At 39.5% G+C, this 19,916-nt stretch overlaps 1 protein-coding gene across 17 annotated transcripts in view; it reads left to right on the top strand.

The window, feature by feature from the left end:
• The window catches only part of BNC2 (basonuclin zinc finger protein 2), a 416,579-nt gene that overhangs the window by 384,806 nt on the left and 11,857 nt on the right, over positions 1 to 19,916 (top strand). For 13 of the 17 annotated variants that reach the window (XM_023627391.2, XM_014735488.3, XM_014735486.3 and 10 more), the window contains one exon: positions 10,641 to 12,610. In XM_023627391.2, the coding sequence (XP_023483159.2) occupies positions 10,641 to 12,610 (1,970 nt within the window). Of the gene's footprint in view, positions 1 to 10,640; positions 12,611 to 13,029; positions 13,092 to 19,916 lie in introns of all 17 variants that reach the window. The other 4 variants (XM_014735487.3, XM_023627394.2, XM_070248226.1 and 1 more) reach the window with 1 other exon arrangement.

Raw genomic sequence — 19,916 nt, 5'->3', positions numbered from 1 at the left:
GTCATAAACACATGTATTCTGAAAATAAGTTGGTTACCCAAGTTGGTTAAAAGGGAAAACATTAGCCTTGGGTTTAAAACAGTTTAATTAAAATGATTTGTGTGTTCAGACTCTACGCATAGATAATTGAATAATGGAATTTTGGAGTCAAATAATGGAATTTTGGTTTAGTAATAAGGCTTAGAAAATTTACTAAGACTCTTATTCACACATGAGGAAACTAAGCTGGGTGTTTAGTGATTTGACAGTCACACAGCTGGTCGTTGGCAAAACCAAGACTAGAATTTAGGTGTCATTCACTTCTGTTCTTTATTTTCCTCTAAGGTTAAATGCGTGTTATATTCAACGTAATCAAAATTTGGAACTTTAAGATACAAATTCTGTTTTAGCCTACAGGTGTAGAGTTAGATATTCTGTGCTTAAGGACTTACAAGTAATTTGACATTAAAGGTTGGTGTACTAGGAATATCAGATGGATTTAAGGTTTTCTATTTTGAAACTTAAATGATTCCTAAAATACTATTATTAAATATTAAAATGTATCATGTCTTTAAAAGTTTATCGGGTTTGATTTACAGTGGAGCTGGGTAATTTGAAAAATACTTTTGAATCTTTGAAGTGCAATTCTAGACATTGCAGAAAGTAATTTACTCCTGTGAATTTTTCTTTAATGTGGCAAAGCAAGGCACCTGTTTTATTTATTTGCAAACAAGTGCCCATAGAGGAAATGCGTATGGCTGGTTTTAAGCTAGACAAGCTAAAATTCCTGGGTACAGAGAAGAAATCCTGACAGGCCTTTAATAGAGCTTAGCTGGGCTTTATGATTAAATATGTTGTAACCCCAGAGTGATCTATCATAATCACAATTTTTAAAATAAAAATGCTGTATAGCCTGTTATTGAGGAAAAAAGTGATACTCCTCTATGAATTATATATTCTTTTCTGGTCCATAATCAAGGACTTTCTATAACAAAGTGAATTTTTTATCAAAAGTCCAACGATACGTTTTAAAAATCACAGGAACAATTTAAAACTTGTGCCCTGGCATTTTGATAATGTTATTTTGGTTAAAGAGGTGATCATTTTGAGAGGGTGCATTGGTCAATTCATCAATTATTTTTTCTTTTAAAAGATAGCATTTTCACTGTGAAAAATATTTCCAAATATAGATGAGAAAAAGAAATAGTAGAAGTTTAGCTATTGAAAAATATCAAAACTGATACCTAAAAGTCACATAAAATTACCCTGTTGCTTTTTCTTTCTGCTCCCAACTGCATTCAAGGGTCACGCTCCACAAACTTCCAGTTTCATCCAAGGAGAAACATTCCTTAACTTTGTACTTGTTTTGCAGGTAATTTGATATGCCTTACCTCATTATACCACCATTCTCCATGGTCAAGCATTTTGAATGTTATAATAAGACTGATTTATAATGAGATTCATGTATAGTATAAGTGAGCCAAGAATGGTAGTCTCTGTGTACTTGTGCATGTGTGTGTATATGCACATGTATATGATAAGTAACCCTTTTAAAGTCAATCCTCATGTGTAAACAATATTTATAGAGAGACAACTTTGCTGTTAGCATGTCAGCTGACAAGGACTAATAAGGTTTTCATCTTGACAGAAAATTCTTTAATGAAATGTTTTCTGAGAGCTCTAGTATTCTAACCAAGTAGTGGATACTCTTTTAGTGTTCATTTCTTTTTGGTGGGGGGGTGGGGAGAGGAATCAGAAAGATATTGCAAATCAAGTTCTTTATCAAGTATACACAATAAATTTAGCATGAACTTCTGTAATCAGAGCAAGCCAGTATATACTCAGCCTTAATGTTGGCACACTCATTTCCTGACAGCGACAGTCTTGAGTTGATGAGGAAAGTATATTTGTTTTCAAAAAGGGATGTGCACGTGGATAAATGTTAACAAATAGAGTTCAGTCTTGATTTTTATTTGGAAGGTTTTTTTCTGTCTGTGCCACACCCTGTTGATTCTTTCTCCTGGGGCACCTCTGGCCTAGAGAGGGGCAGAGGAAGCAAGGATGTGACCGGTCAACTTTGTGTTTTGAAGGTAAAGTAATGCTCTTGAGAAATTCTGCAAAATACAAATTTCCAAATCATGGAAATTGAGTAGGGTTTTCATTACCCAAAACAAATGTTGATTTTTTTTTTATCAAGTCTAATTTGAACCATTTGGTGCAATCATGGTATAAATGAGTGTATTTCATTCTGCCTACAGATATTTGAGTTTCTTCAGCTGGCCCAGAAACATTAGCCTGAAATACTGGGAAAACATAATCACATAAAAGAGCTCTGTGTGAACAGAGAATGGTATAATTTTGTTTACTTACACAACCAAACGGCCCCGATGTATATTGTATATGCTGGTGCGGCACCCTTCTCAGTCAGTACCCTCCAAGAAATACGTGTTTAAATGTCAATTTGCTAAAACAAATAAGCATGCCAAGATCTTTTCCCACATAATTTCAAGTGTTTCTCAGAAATTATCACAACATTGCTTAAAAAATTTCCCTAAGTACTTCCCAGAATCTATTATTTTCAATAAGAATTTTTTTGTTTAAGATTTTTACTCATCTCCCCTTCTTGCCTGCGTATACACACATGCAGCCACACAGACACACAGGCTTTGACCTGTGCACCCTGAGGATTGCCAAGTCATGTAAATTAGAGAGATAAACATAATCTAACAAAAAAGGAAAAAAACTGGCTCTGATGTAAGTGGAGAGCACCCAGACCACTTAAATTTTTTGGCTGACAAGGAGAGTTTTAAAAGTGACTTCGCTTTAGAAAAACAATTTAAAATTGGAATATCTGCTTGTTAGATGTGGAGCCGTCTGAGTTCTAAAACAGGTAACTAGTGGGAGAATGGGAGAGAAGAGGACTGAAAGTTTTGTGACTTCTGTACGTTTTTTTCTTTAAAACTGTGCTTAGTGCTCAAAGGTTTCTCTTCTACAGATTATCTCCCTCAAACTCACGCTGCTTTGAGCGCTTGTAGCCAGCCCTGTACACCCCAGAAGTGGTATCCATGTGCTCTCCGTCTGCAGACCCCACCTACTAAGTTGATGGGATGCCCCTGTTCACATCCTCTGAGATAATGGTCTGTGGTCTGAGCCCATCGCTTGCTCCTGAGATGACCCAGCAGTTAGATGATATATTTCCTAATTTCTGGGTCACATCCTGCCACATGTCCACCTAACCAAGAGGCCAGCACAAAGGCAGGCAGGGGCAAGCTATGGTGAATTAACTGACTGCTTCTCATCAACTTTTTCCAAAGCGTTTGTGAAGGTGTGTGCGAGTGGTACGTGTCTGCCACCTGTCAGGATTAGCTCTGTGCAGAGGCAGTCTCCAAATTTTTATGACTACACACCACTTTAGGAAAAATATATGAGCTTGCACCCCAATAGATGTAAAGCTCTTTCTAAATTAGTAATATATTACTGTAAATCCACATATAAAATATTAGCAAAAAATTGTCTTTTTAGGTAAAAAAAAAAGTACATATTCTCAAGTTTACTCCCCATGTCACAATGGATTATTGTGTATACCCTACTGATAGGAGAAAATGGGGAAGATATGTGTGTTTGTTATTCTGGTTGCAAAAGAATGCAGGGAATGAGAAATAAGATAACCTATAAATAGGGAAAGTTGTGAATGTTAAGTTCTGAGTGTGAGATTTCATGCAAGTTGCATGATTCAGTGTTTTGAGTCAACCTCATTGAAGTATACTTCACACAATAAAATCTACCAATTTTAAGTGTACAATTTATGTCGTCATATTAGCATCCACACAATCATGCTATAGACCAGTTACGTCATCTCAAAAAGTTCCCTAATGTTCTTTTGTGGTCAATCTCTTCCCCTTGCCCTCAGCCCCCGGCAACTGCTGCTCTCCTCTCTGTTCCTATAGTCCTCCCTGTTCCAGAATTTCCTGTGACTGGAATGGTAGAGTATGTAGTCTTTTGGTCTGACTTCTTTCATTCTTAGCATGCTTTTGAGTGTCATCTGTGTTGTTCTGTGTATCAATAGTTTATTCCCTTTCCATTGTATAGCTCTCTCACTATTTGTTTACCCTTAAAACTTAAATATCTAGAACACCCGGTAAAATTTATCGTTCAAGTTTTGCATAGTGTTGTTTCATCAGTTTTTAACTCAGCAAGTACTGTTAAACTTTACCTGATGGAATAGCAAGCTGGGTAGGCTTGAAATTTGGTAATTTCTATACCCTCTACCCAACCCCATTCCTCTTGCCTTGATATTTGAATTAATCCTGAAGGAGAAAGAATAAAAAATTCCAATGGAAACTGGTCATGAAAATAAGTCACCAATATGGGGGTTGGCCTGGTGGCGCAGCGGTTAAGTGCGCATGTTCTGCTTCTTGGCAGCCCAGGGTTCGCTGGTTCGGATCCCGGTGCACACATGGCACCGCTTGGCACACCATGCTGTGGTAGGCATCCCACATAGAAAGTAGAGGAAGATGGGCACGGATGTTAGCTCAGGGCCAGTCTTCCTCAGCGAAAAGAGAACTGGCAGCAGTTAGCGCAGGGCTAATCTTCCTCAAAAAAAAAAAAAGAAAGAAAGAAAATAAGTCACCAATATGGTTATAATGGAATAATTTTTTAAGATAGCACACTCTGCAAATCTAGACATGAAATCAAAACGTACATCTCATAAACCTGTGATTTTGTTCTGGGTGGTCAGGATTCCCTATAGCTCAATGTCATTATAATTAAAAGATTCAAAATAATCTCAAAGGGGAAATATTTTTAGTTTTCAGCTAATCATTTTAAGATTTTCCTTTAAATTATGCATTAAATTTGACAAGAAGTTCATGTAATAGAATAGGAAATTAAATTATTTTGCACCTGTCATTTAGAGTTAAACTACTTGCTTATTTCTTTTTTTCTTTTTTAAAGGGTTCTTCTTTTTTTTTAAGAGTTTTTTTTATTATTTCCTTTTTCTCCCCAAAGCCCCCCGATACATAGTTGTATATTCTTTGTTGTGGGTCCTTCTAGTTGTGGCGTGTGGGACGCTGCCTCAGCGTGGTTTGATGAGCAGTGCCATGTCCACGCCCAGGATTTGAACCAAGGAAACACTGGGCCCCCTGCAGCGGAGCATGCGAACTTAACCACGGGGCCAGCCCCATATTTGCTTATTTCTTAATATAGGTTTCCCCCACTGTCCACAAGCAGAGCATTCCTATAAAACCCTTTATAAGGTGAAATGGTATAAACCGAAGAATCGTTTACGATCAATTTATATGGGAAAAATTTTTGAGCATTCCCAAACCCAAAAAATGACCTACCAAATAACACATAAACCTAAATAACTACCAACAGATAGTGAAAGCAGGAGCGATGTGATAAATACACATGATATGTAGAGTAGAGATAATTTATGTACAGCGTGGTCTCACTTGCCAGAATCGGGAAGCCAGCAAGCACACTGGAAGCTGAGAGGTGATGGCGGTGGTGATGGGGGGGAGTTAGGCTGAGTCTTCAGAGGTTGGGGTGGTGGGAGGTACAGGAGACTGGGGTGTCAGAGAGAGAGGAAGAAGGTCATCTATTAACATCTCATCATCGTCATCTGAATCCATCAGGGCAGGCAGGTCACTAACATCTACACCTTCTATGTCTGTCTGCCTTGAGGTCGAAGGTCAGGGTTCGTTGTCTGCTGAGGCTAATGTGGAAGCCTTGAAATAAACAGTATGCTTGACTGCTTAGCCTCTATAATGGCTCGCTGCAAAACGAACGCCGAACACTATTTTCGCTTCTTACCTTTTTTCGTAAAAGCAAAACTCCTCGTATTTCTTTTGGTTAGCGAAAACGGGTACTCATGTAGGTCTTTTGTAAAAGTGAAGTGGCATAAAGCAAACTTTCAGATACTGGGGGCAACCTGTGATTCAAACTCTGCTGGAGCAGAGAGGCCCTTGATCTCTGCTGTGTTCACTGTTCCTCCCTCCTTTCCTCGTGTACAGAAAGAAAGGCACTGTTTGTCCTCCGTGCTGTGGCTTGGTAGTGGCTGGCCGTGAACACAGATGGATTCGTTCTTGGACTGAGGATTCTCTGGACTTGAGGCCACCTCACCAATTATCTCAAAGCCTCTTCCATCTCTTTATACCCTTTCCTTCTCGGCTGTCCCTCTCCCCTAAATAAGAAAAACCAGTCAATGTCATGTTACTTTGATTTTAAAACTGCAAGGTGCTCTGATGTGAAGAAAAGGTTCAAATAAAACCATGACAATTGATCTTACTACAAAAAAAGATTTAGAAAATCCCTCTGCAGAGAACTGGGTGCCAGATTTCTACCGTGTGATAATCACCAGTTCCAGCGAGATCACCAAAGGAAGTCTTTTCATTTGAAATGCTTAGATGTAAACATTTTAAGTGTTTTATACTTTTTCTGAACCCGGTAAAACTGGTTTATATGTCTAGGTTGTTGGGTTTTACTCACTTTTCATTGATAGTATAGCTAGTTATTTTAGAAGGAAATCAATATAATACCTTGCATTTCATGTAACAAGATAAATCTTATTATCCTCATTTTGTACATGACAATTCCCAATGTAAAGGGTTATAGGTCACTGAACTCGGGTTACAGATGGGAAGGCCGAAAGGAACTGACTCACCAACTACAAAATCAAAAGGAAGAACAAGAATCTAGTTACATGCTCTGATGTAATTTATGAATACATGCACAAGACCTATGTCCCAGAGTGGGTTGGTCAGCAGTCACAATATTCATACTGGCATGACAGGACTGCATTTTTGTTTCATTAATGTTTATTCTGTGAGGATACCTAATTTTTTTTATGGCTCTTACTCACTCTGGTCAAGTTTACTTGACATGGCAAGGGAGCCTAGATTTTAGATCTGTGCTTCTCAAACTATCTGTGAGGAAGGACCAATTTTCCCCCCTCATCAGTCTTCAGCCATCGTTTAAGTTAAATGAAATAAAAATAAATTGCTAAAGAAGAAATTATCATGCCCTTAGTTGTTACAGCAGTGTCAAATTGTCCTGAAGGTTTTACAAATGGTCACTCCCAATTACTTGTAGACTGGTTTAAAAAAGCCCTGAGACTAAGGTCTGAGGTCCTTTCTGAATAGCGTATAAACCACTCATGGAAATTCTTGCCTTAACAGAGGAATCTTCAGCCACTGCTTGAGGATCACTCCACCAGCCCATGCTTATTTCTGTCACAGAGATCTTCAGGAAAAAGGAACCCGGGCCTCCCCTTTTTCCCTTTGATTGTTTCTAACTCCCTTCAACCACTTTATCCAAGGATATGCTAATACTGGTAGCCTTTCCTAGCACTGAGCTTGCAAATTTATTACGTAGCATGAGAAAGTCAACTTTGGTTCTTGCTGCAGTTTCTCTGTTTATGAATGTGATGGTATTAGACAATCTTGATCAAATATGAACGATGGCTGCTTTGGAAAGAACTTCTGTGGCACTTCATGCTGCCTGGATTCAGAGGGTGCCCTGTCAGGGGGATTCCAGTTTGAGTATGTAATGTTGATATTTGTCTTGCTCCCAGGCACGTTTGTTTGCAAAGATGTTATATGGTTCTTCTATGTAAGTATAAATTGCTGCTTCTGTTACTACGATAAATGCAGCTTCTCTTTATGATTCAGGCTCCCCCAAAGTTCTAAATCTTGCTTACCTGGACCTCTTCCACCAGAAGTAAGTGGGTTAACGTAACAGTCTCCATTTCGGCGGAGACAGCTACTCAGGACTGAGAGTCTGAAAGGCAGTGGTTTTAGAAATAGCAGCAGGCATTGTGGCGGGCCAGGAGAAAAGAGAAACCATATGGGACTGCTGTGTACTGTGGGGAGAGAGAAGACAGGGGCGGGTGGAAAGGAGATGCCTCAGGTGGGTTTGATCAGTTGCTATGGTTTCTAAGGCCTATCTTAATACCAGGGGCTGCCAGCTGTGTAAGAACATTATCGACATGCAGATTTAGGTGCAGGGTACCTGGGAATAACCTGAGGAAGAAATGACTGTTTACTGCTCAGGTTGGGTTTCAGCCTGAGAAATGATCCATACTGAAAGGCTCCCTAACAGAACAATCAAGAGAGTAGAATTGAAGGTAAAAGAAGAATGGTGTAGAAGACGACATTACAGAGACCAGCCTTGTTCAGGTCTAGTCCCACTCCTTTTCTCACAAACTCAATGTGCCCACCTGGGAAATGGCATCATGGATGACAGTCACTACGCTCCTTGAACTTGGAATCAGAATTTCTGTGTTCGAGTCCTGGACCCCAAGTTAGCATCTTGGCAACCTTAATAAGCCATCTCACCTTTCTTCACCTCTGGTTTCTCATCTGTGAAACATTTGCTGAGCTCTGGAAGCTATTATGAGGTTCAAATGAGATAATCTATACAAAATCACAATTTATTTCTCTATTTACGTACACCACCAACACTCCCCCTTGCTTCCCCTATTCCACAAAAGGATGTAAGGGAGACCAATTGCTATGAGTGATACTTTTTAAAGATGGCTATCCAGTGTCATCCAGAGTCACCATGTACACACATTATTATATGACTATTCTGAGCAGATAGTTGCGTGAGAGTGTTGATCTGAAGGCTAATTTTATCAACAAGATGAGAGAGGGACATCTGTGTTTGATAATTCATGTAGGAATTGACACCCCCATGAACACACCCACACATATACTCTGTGTAAAATGATAGACTTCTAGGAGTGAGTCTTATAAGGAAGAGCACGTAACTGTTAGAGCTGCTTTCTTTTAAGAAGTAATTTAAACAAATGGCAAGTATCTCCTTAAAGTCAAACCAGTTGTCATGATTCAGACCATACAATTGTGGTCCAGAGAGAATTTTATATCGCAAGGCTGAGTAGAACTATCTACAAGAGAGAATTTTCCGTTGCAAAAATAGTGTAGTTCCCTTTATTCTGCTTCCCCTAATAAAACATTCTACATAAGCCTAGTACAATTATTGAAACCAAGAAATTAAGATCGATACCCACTATTAACTAATCTAGAGAATTTATTCAAATTTTGCCAATTTTCCCACTAATGCCCTTTTCCTGCTCTAGGCTCTGTAGAAGCTCACATTACGTTTATTTGTCCTGTCTTCCTAGTCCCCTCCAATCTGTAACTGGTCTTTGGCCTTTTTTGTTCTTGTTGTTAATCTTTTCTGACCTTTACATTTTGAAGAGTACTAGCCACTATTTTGTAGAATGCCCTTCAATTTTGGTTTTTCTGATGTTTTCTCATGATTAGATTGAGGTTATAATTTTTCAGCAAAAATACCACAAAAGGGATAATGTGCCCTTCTCAGTGTATGTATTAGGAGGCACATGATGATACTTGTCACTGGTGATGTTAACTTTGATCACTTGGTTTAGGTGGTGTCTGCTAGGTTTCTCCATTGTAAAGTTATGTTTCTTCTCTTTGTAATAAAATAAGTATCTTATTTTGTTTTTTTCAGAAGATTTTATGTTTTCTTAAATTGAGAGTCAGGGTTGGGGCAAGTGTTGTTCACAGAGGGTACAGAGTGTCTTGTCCTGATGGAAAGAAGCTGTGCCCTCAAAAACGATGGAGTCGTTATTTAAGGGTTTGAATAGATGTCTCACAATCTATGCTGAAATGGATTGTCTGACATTACATTGCAGGATTTTTAAGTCCTACCTCCAGGCAAATCTCATGGTTCCTAGCAAAAATGAAAGTGTGAAATGCTTTTTAATGTATATTTAACAACACATAGTCTGGTGATTACTGATGTGTATTCTCTGTGGATTCTCTTTGCTATCAGAGGAGGATGTTAAGAGACAACATTTTTACACATTTATTCTATCTAAATCCATCACATGTTTACTTTCTAAATATCTGTAACTGTCGTTTATAACAAGATCATAAAAACTCAAATACTTTAAGTCTAACTCAAACGTGGAGTTATAGGATTACAATCAATTTCCAGGGAAAGCACAATTACTGTTTCTCCTTGCTCTACCTTATGAAATTGCCTGCTATTAAATGACGCTAAAATATAGTCATTTAAAAAAGAAAAAAATATGGTTTAGTAATGGGGGTATGGAGGGCAATACTACTTTTTTCATCTTTTTGATTCAGAGATTCACAGAATAGCTCCTATTTGAAGGAATTTTCATCATTGAATCCAGTGTCATGTATGCTTGTGTTGAAGAAGTAAATTTCACAAAATGTGCCTAATTCCTTCTGTGGTGTCACTATTTAATACGGATTAAGGTACCATATTTTGCATTTATACTGGGTTGCACAGCAAGAGTTCACGTCTTCTACTAATATATGCTAAATAGTTGCGTATTCTATAGACCATTGTTGTTAAAATAGCAGTAGTGAAGGCATTTTAGATCACAGAGCCCCAGTGGTCTACATTTTGTTTGCTTTGACGTTATTAAACTCAATCTGTTTCCCTGTGACTCTAATTACTACATTTGCATGGCAGAAAAGTTTGCTTTGTGGGTCGACTTTTATTAACAGTGCTTGCGTGTTATTTTCGGCTCTCGCTCTCGGTGTTTCATGAGCAGACAGAGCACCTTCAGTTGCCTTGAATAATTATGCACAATCAATAAGTTTTTGTGTTTGTCTCTGTTGTTTCTTTGATGTGGCCTCTAGGATGCTGCCGGCAAGGTGCTGGACCGCTGGGCCATCATGTCTCGAGAAGAGGAAATCATCACCCTTCAGCAGTTTCTGCGGTTTGGAGAAACCAAATCCATTGTGGAGCTGATGGCAATTCAGGAGAAAGAAGGGCAGGCCGTAGCTGTACCATCTTCAAAGACAGACTCAGACATAAGGACTTTTATTGAGAGCAATAATCGCACCAGGAGTCCCAGCCTCCTCGCTCACCTAGAGAACAGCAACCCTTCCAGCATTCATCACTTCGAAAACATCCCCAACAGCCTTGCGTTTCTGCTTCCATTCCAGTACATAAACCCCGTCTCAGCCCCACTCCTCGGATTGCCTCCAAACGGGCTACTATTAGAGCAACCAGGACTGAGGCTGCGGGAACCAAGCCTTTCCACCCAGAATGAATATAATGAGAGCAGTGAATCGGAAGTCTCTCCCACACCTTATAAAAACGATCAGACGCCCAATAGAAATGCCCTGACCAGCATTACTAATGTGGAGCCCAAAACCGAGCCAGTCTGTGTGTCCCCCATTCAGAATTCCGCCCCAGTCAGTGATCTGAACAAAACTGAACACCCAAAAAGCTCATTCCGGATTCATCGGATGAGAAGGATGGGGTCAGCCTCTAGGAAAGGAAGAGTGTTCTGTAATGCATGTGGGAAGACATTCTATGACAAAGGTACTCTCAAAATTCATTATAATGCTGTTCACTTGAAGATCAAACATCGATGCACCATCGAAGGTTGCAACATGGTCTTTAGTTCCCTCCGAAGCCGTAATCGCCACAGTGCAAACCCTAACCCTCGCCTTCACATGCCTATGCTAAGGAATAACCGAGACAAAGATTTAATTCGGGCCACATCAGGAGCTGCCACCCCCGTCATAGCAAGTACAAAATCAAATCTCACACTCACAAGCCCTGGCAGGCCCCCAATGGGTTTTACCACTCCCCCACTAGACCCTGTCTTACAGAATCCTCTCCCTAGCCAGCTGGTGTTTTCTGGGCTAAAGACTGTCCAACCAGTTCCTCCATTTTATAGAAGTTTACTCACTCCAGGGGAAATGGTGAGTCCTCCAACCTCCCTCCCAACCAGTCCCATCATTCCAACCAGTGGTACTATAGAGCAGCACCCCCCACCACCCTCTGAGCCAGCAGCGCCAGTAGTGATGATGGCCACTCATGAGCCCAGTGCTGACCTGGCACCCAAAAAGAAGCCCAGGAAGTCCAGCATGCCTGTGAAGATTGAGAAGGAAATTATTGATACCGCTGATGAGTTTGACGATGAAGATGATGACCCCAATGATGGTGGAGCTGTGGTCAACGACATGAGCCATGACAATCATTGCCACTCCCAGGAGGAGATGAGTCCAGGCATGTCTGTGAAGGACTTTTCTAAGCATAGCAGGACCCGGTGCATTTCAAGGACTGAAATAAGAAGGGCCGACAGCATGACTTCTGAGGACCAAGAACCGGAGCGGGACTATGAGAACGAGTCTGAGTCTTCAGAGCCCAAACTAGGAGAGGAATCCATGGAAGGGGATGAGCACCTTCACAGCGAAGTGAGTGAAAAAGTCCTGATGAACAGCGAGAGGCCTGATGAGAACCACAGTGAGCCCTCTCACCAAGACGTCATCAAGGTGAAGGAAGAATTTACAGATCCCACTTACGACATGTTTTACATGAGCCAGTACGGACTGTACAATGGTGGGGGGGCCAGCATGGCAGCCCTACATGAAAGTTTTGCCTCGTCTCTGAATTACGGCAGCCCTCAAAAGTTCTCCCCAGAAGGCGACCTGTGTTCTAGCCCAGACCCCAAAATCTGTTACGTGTGCAAGAAGAGTTTCAAAAGCTCCTACAGCGTGAAGCTTCACTACAGAAACGTTCACTTAAAAGAGATGCATGTCTGCACGGTGGCTGGTTGCAACGCCGCCTTCCCCTCTCGCCGGAGCAGAGACAGGTCAGTAAATCTCCATTGGCTGCTCCTGCTGGGGGTGGAGGGTGCCAGTCATGTCGGCCTTAACGTTAAAAAATCCAACTTAGATGTTTCTGATGCACTGTAAAGACTGTCCACAGTGACCACGTGATAACCAAGCTGCCATGCTCATGAAGGATTGGTGCTTGTTATGATGAAGCATGCAGATCATGTGCCATCTTACCCCGTAATGCACGCCATTGTTCTCTGTGCTCTGTGTGTGTGTGTGTTTGTTTTTCCATGCATCTAGGTGTGAATAAGTTAACTATGTACACAGTTCCCTGCTTCCCCGTGAATCTTCACTTAGAAGCCGCAGCTTCTGTTATTTGTATTTCTGCTTTGCCTTGTGGCTTTTTAATTAAGTCAATATAATATCTTCATACACACATATTTATCCAATATAGAAACAGAAATTTACGGATGGAAAGAACCATAGGTCCAGGACATCGAGACAGCCTGCATCTCTGTAGGTATAACCAGAAATGTTATCATTCTTACATGAGTATTTAGTGTGTCCTTGTATTCTTTAAGAGTCATGAAAATATCAGAAGAAAATGGACCAAAGTAATTGTTAATATGGGGAAATGGTATGACGTTGTGGGTTTCTTTATTTTAACTTCACAATGTCTTTGAGTACATCTCTAAAATATAGACCATCATGGGAATTATGCACAGAAGGAGAGACATGCATCTACGTTTAGGATCAGTTAGAATATGTTATGTCCAGCCTTCAGATGACATCACACCTTAGCTATGTAGCTGCAGCTCTGAAACAGTTGGGCTTAAACAGAAGCAGCTGGTCCTAAACCTACAATGTTCTTTTTCAATCCTAAAGAAAATGTAATATAAATGGAATGTGTCAAGGTGGTCAGTGGTGGGGTAACACAGCTATCTGACACTTGTGGAGATAAGCTTGTGAGCAGATCATTTACATAATACACGAGCCCAACTAGAGTTACACGCCAGTTAGTTCCTCCTGTTGTATCGGATGTGGTTTTTTGGTTTTATGTTGTCTTTCTAAAATATTTTTAGAGAAAATTTTATTACGTGGTAAAAATCAGTATATGTAGAAGAAACAAAATTAACTAGGAAGTTTCCAGATAGCCACCACCCAAATTCTAGTGCTTATCAGTTGGGTAGTGTTCTTTGACAAAGTAATGCATTATAAAAGTACCACTGAAAAGTAGTGACCTGCCTCTAGAATACTCTGTTTTGTCTTCATATTTAGAAGATCAATCTTTTCTAAAATAAAAGTTTAAAAAAAGGGGGCTGGCCCCATGTCCGAGTGGTTAAGTTCACGCGCTCTGCTTCAGCAGCCCAGGGTTTTGCTGGTTCAGATCCTGGGCGTGGACATGGTACTGCTCATCAGGCCATGCTGAGGCAGCGTCCCACATAGCACAACCAGAGGCACTCACAACTAGAATATACAACTATGTTCTGGGGGCTTTAGGGGGAAGAAGAAGAGGGAAAAAAAGAGAAGATTGGTAACAGTTGTTAGCTCAGGTGCCAATCTTTAAAAAAAAAAAAGTTAAAAAAAATTCTCCGTTGTACTGAAATACAAGGGGCTCAATCCATGAAAAGCAAAATTTCTGGGAAAAATAAGTGACTTTCTTTATACAACTCAAAGCATTCACCATCCCCTCTCCCCACTCCCACTTACCTTTTTCTGTAAAAATGGTTTACGGTCACAAAGTTATTTTCAATTCTGAGTTAATCATTGACAGTTCCAGAATACAACAGACAAGAAGCTGTACTTGAATAATAAAATGTAATACTCTACCCAACCCCCCCACCAAGTTTGTGAGTAATATTCATTCTTTTAAATTTGAAATAGTACACTTGTGATAATGAGGTTAATGCGTTGGATTTTTTTTAACAAAAATAAAAGACTCATGAAAACCTGCATAAAATATTTATGGAAATGGAGTGTTTGAAGACAAGCCAAAATTTAGGCTTATTTGCATGAATTCCTATCACAGTTTTAGTTGGTTTGCTGAAAATATTGCAAGTCATAACACTGGAATAAATGATTCTGAGACCAAATGGCTACAACACCCAAGCGTGGTGCTTTCATTTATGTCAAACCACTAGAAAACACAAGCGCTTGTGTTTTTATGTCCTAATGCATAAGGAGGTACTGTTGAAAGGGTGGTTTGTCTGAGGAAAACCATTTATTGATAGAAGGAGAATATTTCAATCTCCATCTTTATTCTGAGGATTAGGAGCTTGGCTCATGACCAGCCATATAGAAGTTCAGACGAGTGTGTAGGATACTCTAGATGGGAAGAATAGTACAGATAGTCTCCCGTGTGTGTTCAAGAGACTGCAAACCTTGGAAGACAGGGGATACATTTCATTTGGGGGAAATACCACATCACACCTAAACTTTTTAATTCTGGAATTTTGTCACATGATAAGCAAATTGAAAAAAACACTTGTACAAAGAAAGTTTTTTGATTCTCACTTGAAATTTTGCTTTTCAAGAAAACTCAGATCTTTTGATTCCAGGTTAAAAACTTAACAGAAACTCTAATACTTTAATTTTGAAATTTTTTTTTCTTAAGAAGAGAAGTGTTCATCCTTGTTGAGGTCCATGACTTGAATTAATATGTGATATAAGTTTAGCCACCTCAAAATAACCAGAAATAGTGATGCCATTGGGGTACCAGCCTCTTCCTGCATCTCAGCAGAGTGGACTCAAACAGAACTGTGCTCCTGTTTCAGCCTGTTATTGTCATTTTATCAACTAATGTCCACCTGTAATTTAATCTCCTTATTCACACAGCCTCTTGGATCTCATCCCTGACCTACCGTCTCGACTTACCTTCCTCTTTCTCTTCACTTTTACTGTATTAGTCATGAGAACCCCAGGAATTTTGTGTCCCTGCTTTTTTCCTCTTCAATTCACTGTGAAGCTAAGACAAATTTTCTTACCTTTCTCTGAGCCAAGAGACCTTCCCAAACAGAAACCTCCTTTGCCTTTAATCCTGCTGTCCTCAGGCCCATTTCTTTCCTCTCCCCAGAGTTTCAATGCATCCATCCTTGACTCTGCAATGTCTTCCTTGTGCAAATAAAGCATTAGAGGGGATTTTGAGTGGGGGCTGAAGTGTGCAAGGCTACAGGGTTACTAGGACGCCTGTGATAAAGCTAACAGAATAATCCTTTTCCTTCTGTTGATAAAAGCAGCCTTCTTGTCTTCAGGCTTAGAACACCTTACAGGAGTGATGCACAGGTCTTCTTGGGCCTCTTCCAAGGTGGTTGTCTATACGTGAAGGAGTTGGATTTTTGGTTTCCAGATAGGCATGTTAGTAAGATGGAAGTAGAAAGATGTTAAATACTGTGTTTTAGATTTGGCATTTAGTTAACAATGATTTCCAGATCTTTGGTTATGATCTTTCCAGATTTTATAAGATCAAGTGAAGGCTTTTTGAAAAGCAAGAATGTTCTTTGTCTAAAGTCACAAAAAGGGAGAAGAGAGAGAGAGAGTGGGGCACATGTAAGGTTTGTGAGGTCTGAGGATTCCGAGCACAGTGTGGAAGGTATCCTTTTCTATACAGTTGTAAATGCGTGTGAGTTTAATAAAGGCAAAAACAAAGAGGACCATTCCACACTAATGACAAAGAGCAAGCTAATATATGCAAAGTCCAATTCATCTGGTCACTAGGTGGCTATTAGAATAGTTTTTATTCTGAGTTTTAGAAGTGAAATGTAAATTATTTTCTCTGTAAAGAATTCAGATGCTAGAAAGTGATTTGCTAAAGTGTTTAAATGTATACTGGTAACCGTGTAGAGTAATAGTCCTGAAACTCTCTAGACACCTTCCTTTCTTCTTGTTTATCCTTTGACTTTTCTGCTACTAAGATAGTGTTCTGTCAGGGAACAGGAAGCTGACCCTCAGTTTTGAAGTATACATATGAAATACTCTCTGGGAAGAAGAAATTCTAGCTGACTGACCTAGACCCTACCATCTTCATAAAGGAAATTGTCTTGGAAACAATGTCCTTGTCAGAATTACCTGGACCTAGTTTGCCTTTGGTCCTTTCTCATCCTCTGTCTTGAGTTTTGCTCCCCAGGAGGGCTGAGTGGCCATGGAGTGGCCATGGATCCCTACATATTAAAAGAAACCGTTTATAAATTACATTTGGTTTTTATTCAGGAAAAATCCCAAATAAATAACCTTTTGTCCTCTTCCCTAAAATTCCTTATCATTTGCTAATATGTTAAAATCTATGTATATCAGTTTTAGTGATTGGCAATTTTAAAACTCCCCCAACTATGAAATGAAGTTTTGTGCACAGAAACCGGACGATCTGCACAGAAAGAAAGATTTTTCTCTTTGTTTTTCTTCTTAGATGAGTTTCGCCACCTTTGTTCCTCTTTTCTTCTGAAAGTAGTAGCCATTAATTGCCAAAGTTTCTTTTAAATTTTATCAGAATGGTAAGCATATATGTTTGATCGTCAAGGTAGAGGAAAGGTAATTCAGCCCCACGAATAAATTTAAAAACAAAATAATATTTGCTTTGGGTGATTTATAAATAAATATGAGGCAACCATTGGTGCCAAGTGTGAACCTTCTCTTTGATTGCTAGTTAAATCAGTCCAGATTTAAACATGTAAACTTCTTGATTTGTATAGAGTAAGACATCTGTATTTGGTTTATTAAAACCTGCTGATGTCTCCAGAACTAAATTTGTTCCTATATAGGCCTCTGGGTAGCTGTAGCTAAAAAGCAGAGATGTATAGCTTTTGCTTGTCTGATTACCTGACTTCCAGCCCTGTACAGGTGTGCAGGAATAAATTAACATGAGCTACCTCTGATGAGCCACTGCATACATTAACAACAGAGGTGAAGAAGCGAAAACATGCTACCTGCCTCCTGTTATCACCTTCTCAGCAGCAACATCCATTTTTCCCATCACTCTATGTTTGGAAACTTGTAGAGAACTTTTCTAAAGAGAGAGTTTCAATAAATACAGATGATTTCACTAGGCAATACCTCCACGAAATGAGCCACTTAGCACCATTTCAAGATAACTATGAGTATATTTGCCCTAATATAATTAGCTGTCAAATACAGTATGTTAATCCTCTCCAAGTACAAGAGCAGAACATTTTAAGGCATCAGCTGTTTCATTTCCTATATTTTTGTCCATCAAACTGCAACTCGCCTCTTCCTGAAGGCTTTTATAACGTGAAGTTGGGCAGGTCCTCTGACTTTTAAATGTTAGGAAGAGATTTTTTTCCTCGTTACTCTGTTTGGTTTCACAATAGAGCCAGCAGATCAATAGGTCTTTTGTACTTATCTCCATTACTTTCCGTCAAAGGCAAACAAACAAAATAAATCCCCCTTCTGAGTAATTGCTAGTTGTGCCCTCCTCAGGCGAAACTTTGGTAGTAAGATAAACTTCGGTGTCATTCCTGTCTCTGGGGTTCATTTTATAGACTGGGAGAAGAGCAATGAGCAAAACGGTCTCCTTGTATCATGGGGAGAGACTTTGTCAAGCCTAAAGTGAGCCTCCGATCCTCCTAATGACCTCCTGCTGGCCCAGCTGGATGTAAGACAAGCTCATTTAAGCCTCTGCTGACCTTTCACTCCTCCCCTCCAAGAACTCCACCAGTCACTTGCACCAACCGGCATCCCAAACAGACAACAAAGCTTAATGGCGGACGAATGACTTCCTTTTCATGATGCAAAGGTTTTTATAAATTTCTGTTGTTGGGAGTTACATTAAATCACTTGTAGCTGTATAACGTCCATTGCACAAAGATAATACTTCTGTATCCCCCTTATTCTTACCGTCCCTCAAAAGGAACAAGCTACTGCTCTTGCCAGCATTATCATGAAAATTCGGGCAAGCATATCATTTAGAGCAGAATGCGTACAGTGAGTGCACAGGCGTTATTTTTCATGGTGGCACCACTTTGAAAGGGTCGTCTTCCTGATTTCTACCTCCCATGGGTCCACCACCATCTATCTGACCCTCCAATAGACTTTATTGGTATGAGTCTTTCTCAGACATAATTCTTCGTTTAAGATATTCATTTTTTTAAGATAGTCTTTTCTTTTTAAAAACCATAGGCTATTTCCCACTGAGGAGCAGATTGTAAGACTGCACACACGTATATTAACACTCATTGTCTTGGTCCTGATAGGACTGGTTCTCTCTTTGGTGAGAGGCTCCTGGCAGCTCTCCTTGCTGTAAGTAATCATTTGTTGTTGTGCTAAGAGAAGGAAGACCTTTCTTTTCCTTTTGAAATTTCATAGTGAAGGTTGGGCTAGAAAGTGTTTCTTTTTTTTTTTTTTTAAAGCCTTCTCAGAAATAATTTAATGTTTTTGCCCTAAGACTCCCACAAGCTTCAAATAAATGAACGTGGCAGAATATGAAAGGACTTTACACTTGCCAAAAAATTACAGTGTCATAAAAAAGGGATTTAGTAACTTTGATTCTTGAGTGCCAAGATGTGTGTGTTTGAGGGGGGTGCGCACGAGAGAGAAGCAGGCTGAGAAAGAGGAAGAAAGAATACTTTTTAGGAAAGGACAATTTTTCTTCAGTTATTTAATATAAAACTACACTTAAAAAAAATACCTAGATTTTATGTCCTAATGCAAGCTGCTTGAATTAAAACAGGAGTTGTAAATTCCTGGTAAGAAGCTGTTATGCCTGAAATGTTAGTGATCTTAACTCTAGTACTTTATGGAGTTTATTACTTCTTTTATTAACTAGGGGGAAAAATGTTACCCACTTCTAGTTTAATTCTTTTTCTTGCTTGCTCTAATTATTTTGACTTTACCTTAGGAAAAAAAAAAGCCAAGTGTTTCTAACTGAACGTATGTAAGTGATGCCTCAATTTCACTATTGCATGTATCAATCTGAATTATTACTAGCTATTCAAAAATTATGCTAACGTTCTGATCTAAATGCATCCACATAATATATATGTGTGTTTATACATAACTCCCACATAAATAAGAATATCAAAAAGATAGATCATCCTTAATTGCCAGAATAGACATCTTCATCTTGGAAAGTGATGTATGAAGTTACTTTATCACGTTGATGGGAAATAACAAAATTTTGCAAGTAAAGGGAGACAGATTTGGGCAATGAGAACAACAGGCCTTCAGAAGGAAGCCTCTTCGGTCTGATGGCCAGCTGGGGGGAGCCGCTAACTCCGCTGCCTTTTTAGTCAGCTCTGTCACTGAGGGGGCACTGGTGGGTCAGTCCGCTCACTAGTAATTGTGTTTTACAGACTTCTAAAGCAATTGGCTCAGTCAGTCCCAATTCAATAA

This window comes from Equus caballus, chromosome 23 (assembly GCF_041296265.1).
Source record: "Equus caballus isolate H_3958 breed thoroughbred chromosome 23, TB-T2T, whole genome shotgun sequence".
Lineage (NCBI taxonomy): Eukaryota > Metazoa > Chordata > Mammalia > Perissodactyla > Equidae > Equus > Equus caballus.
Note: the sequence above shows the minus strand (reverse complement) of the source record. Positions and strands in the feature narration are given on the sequence as shown.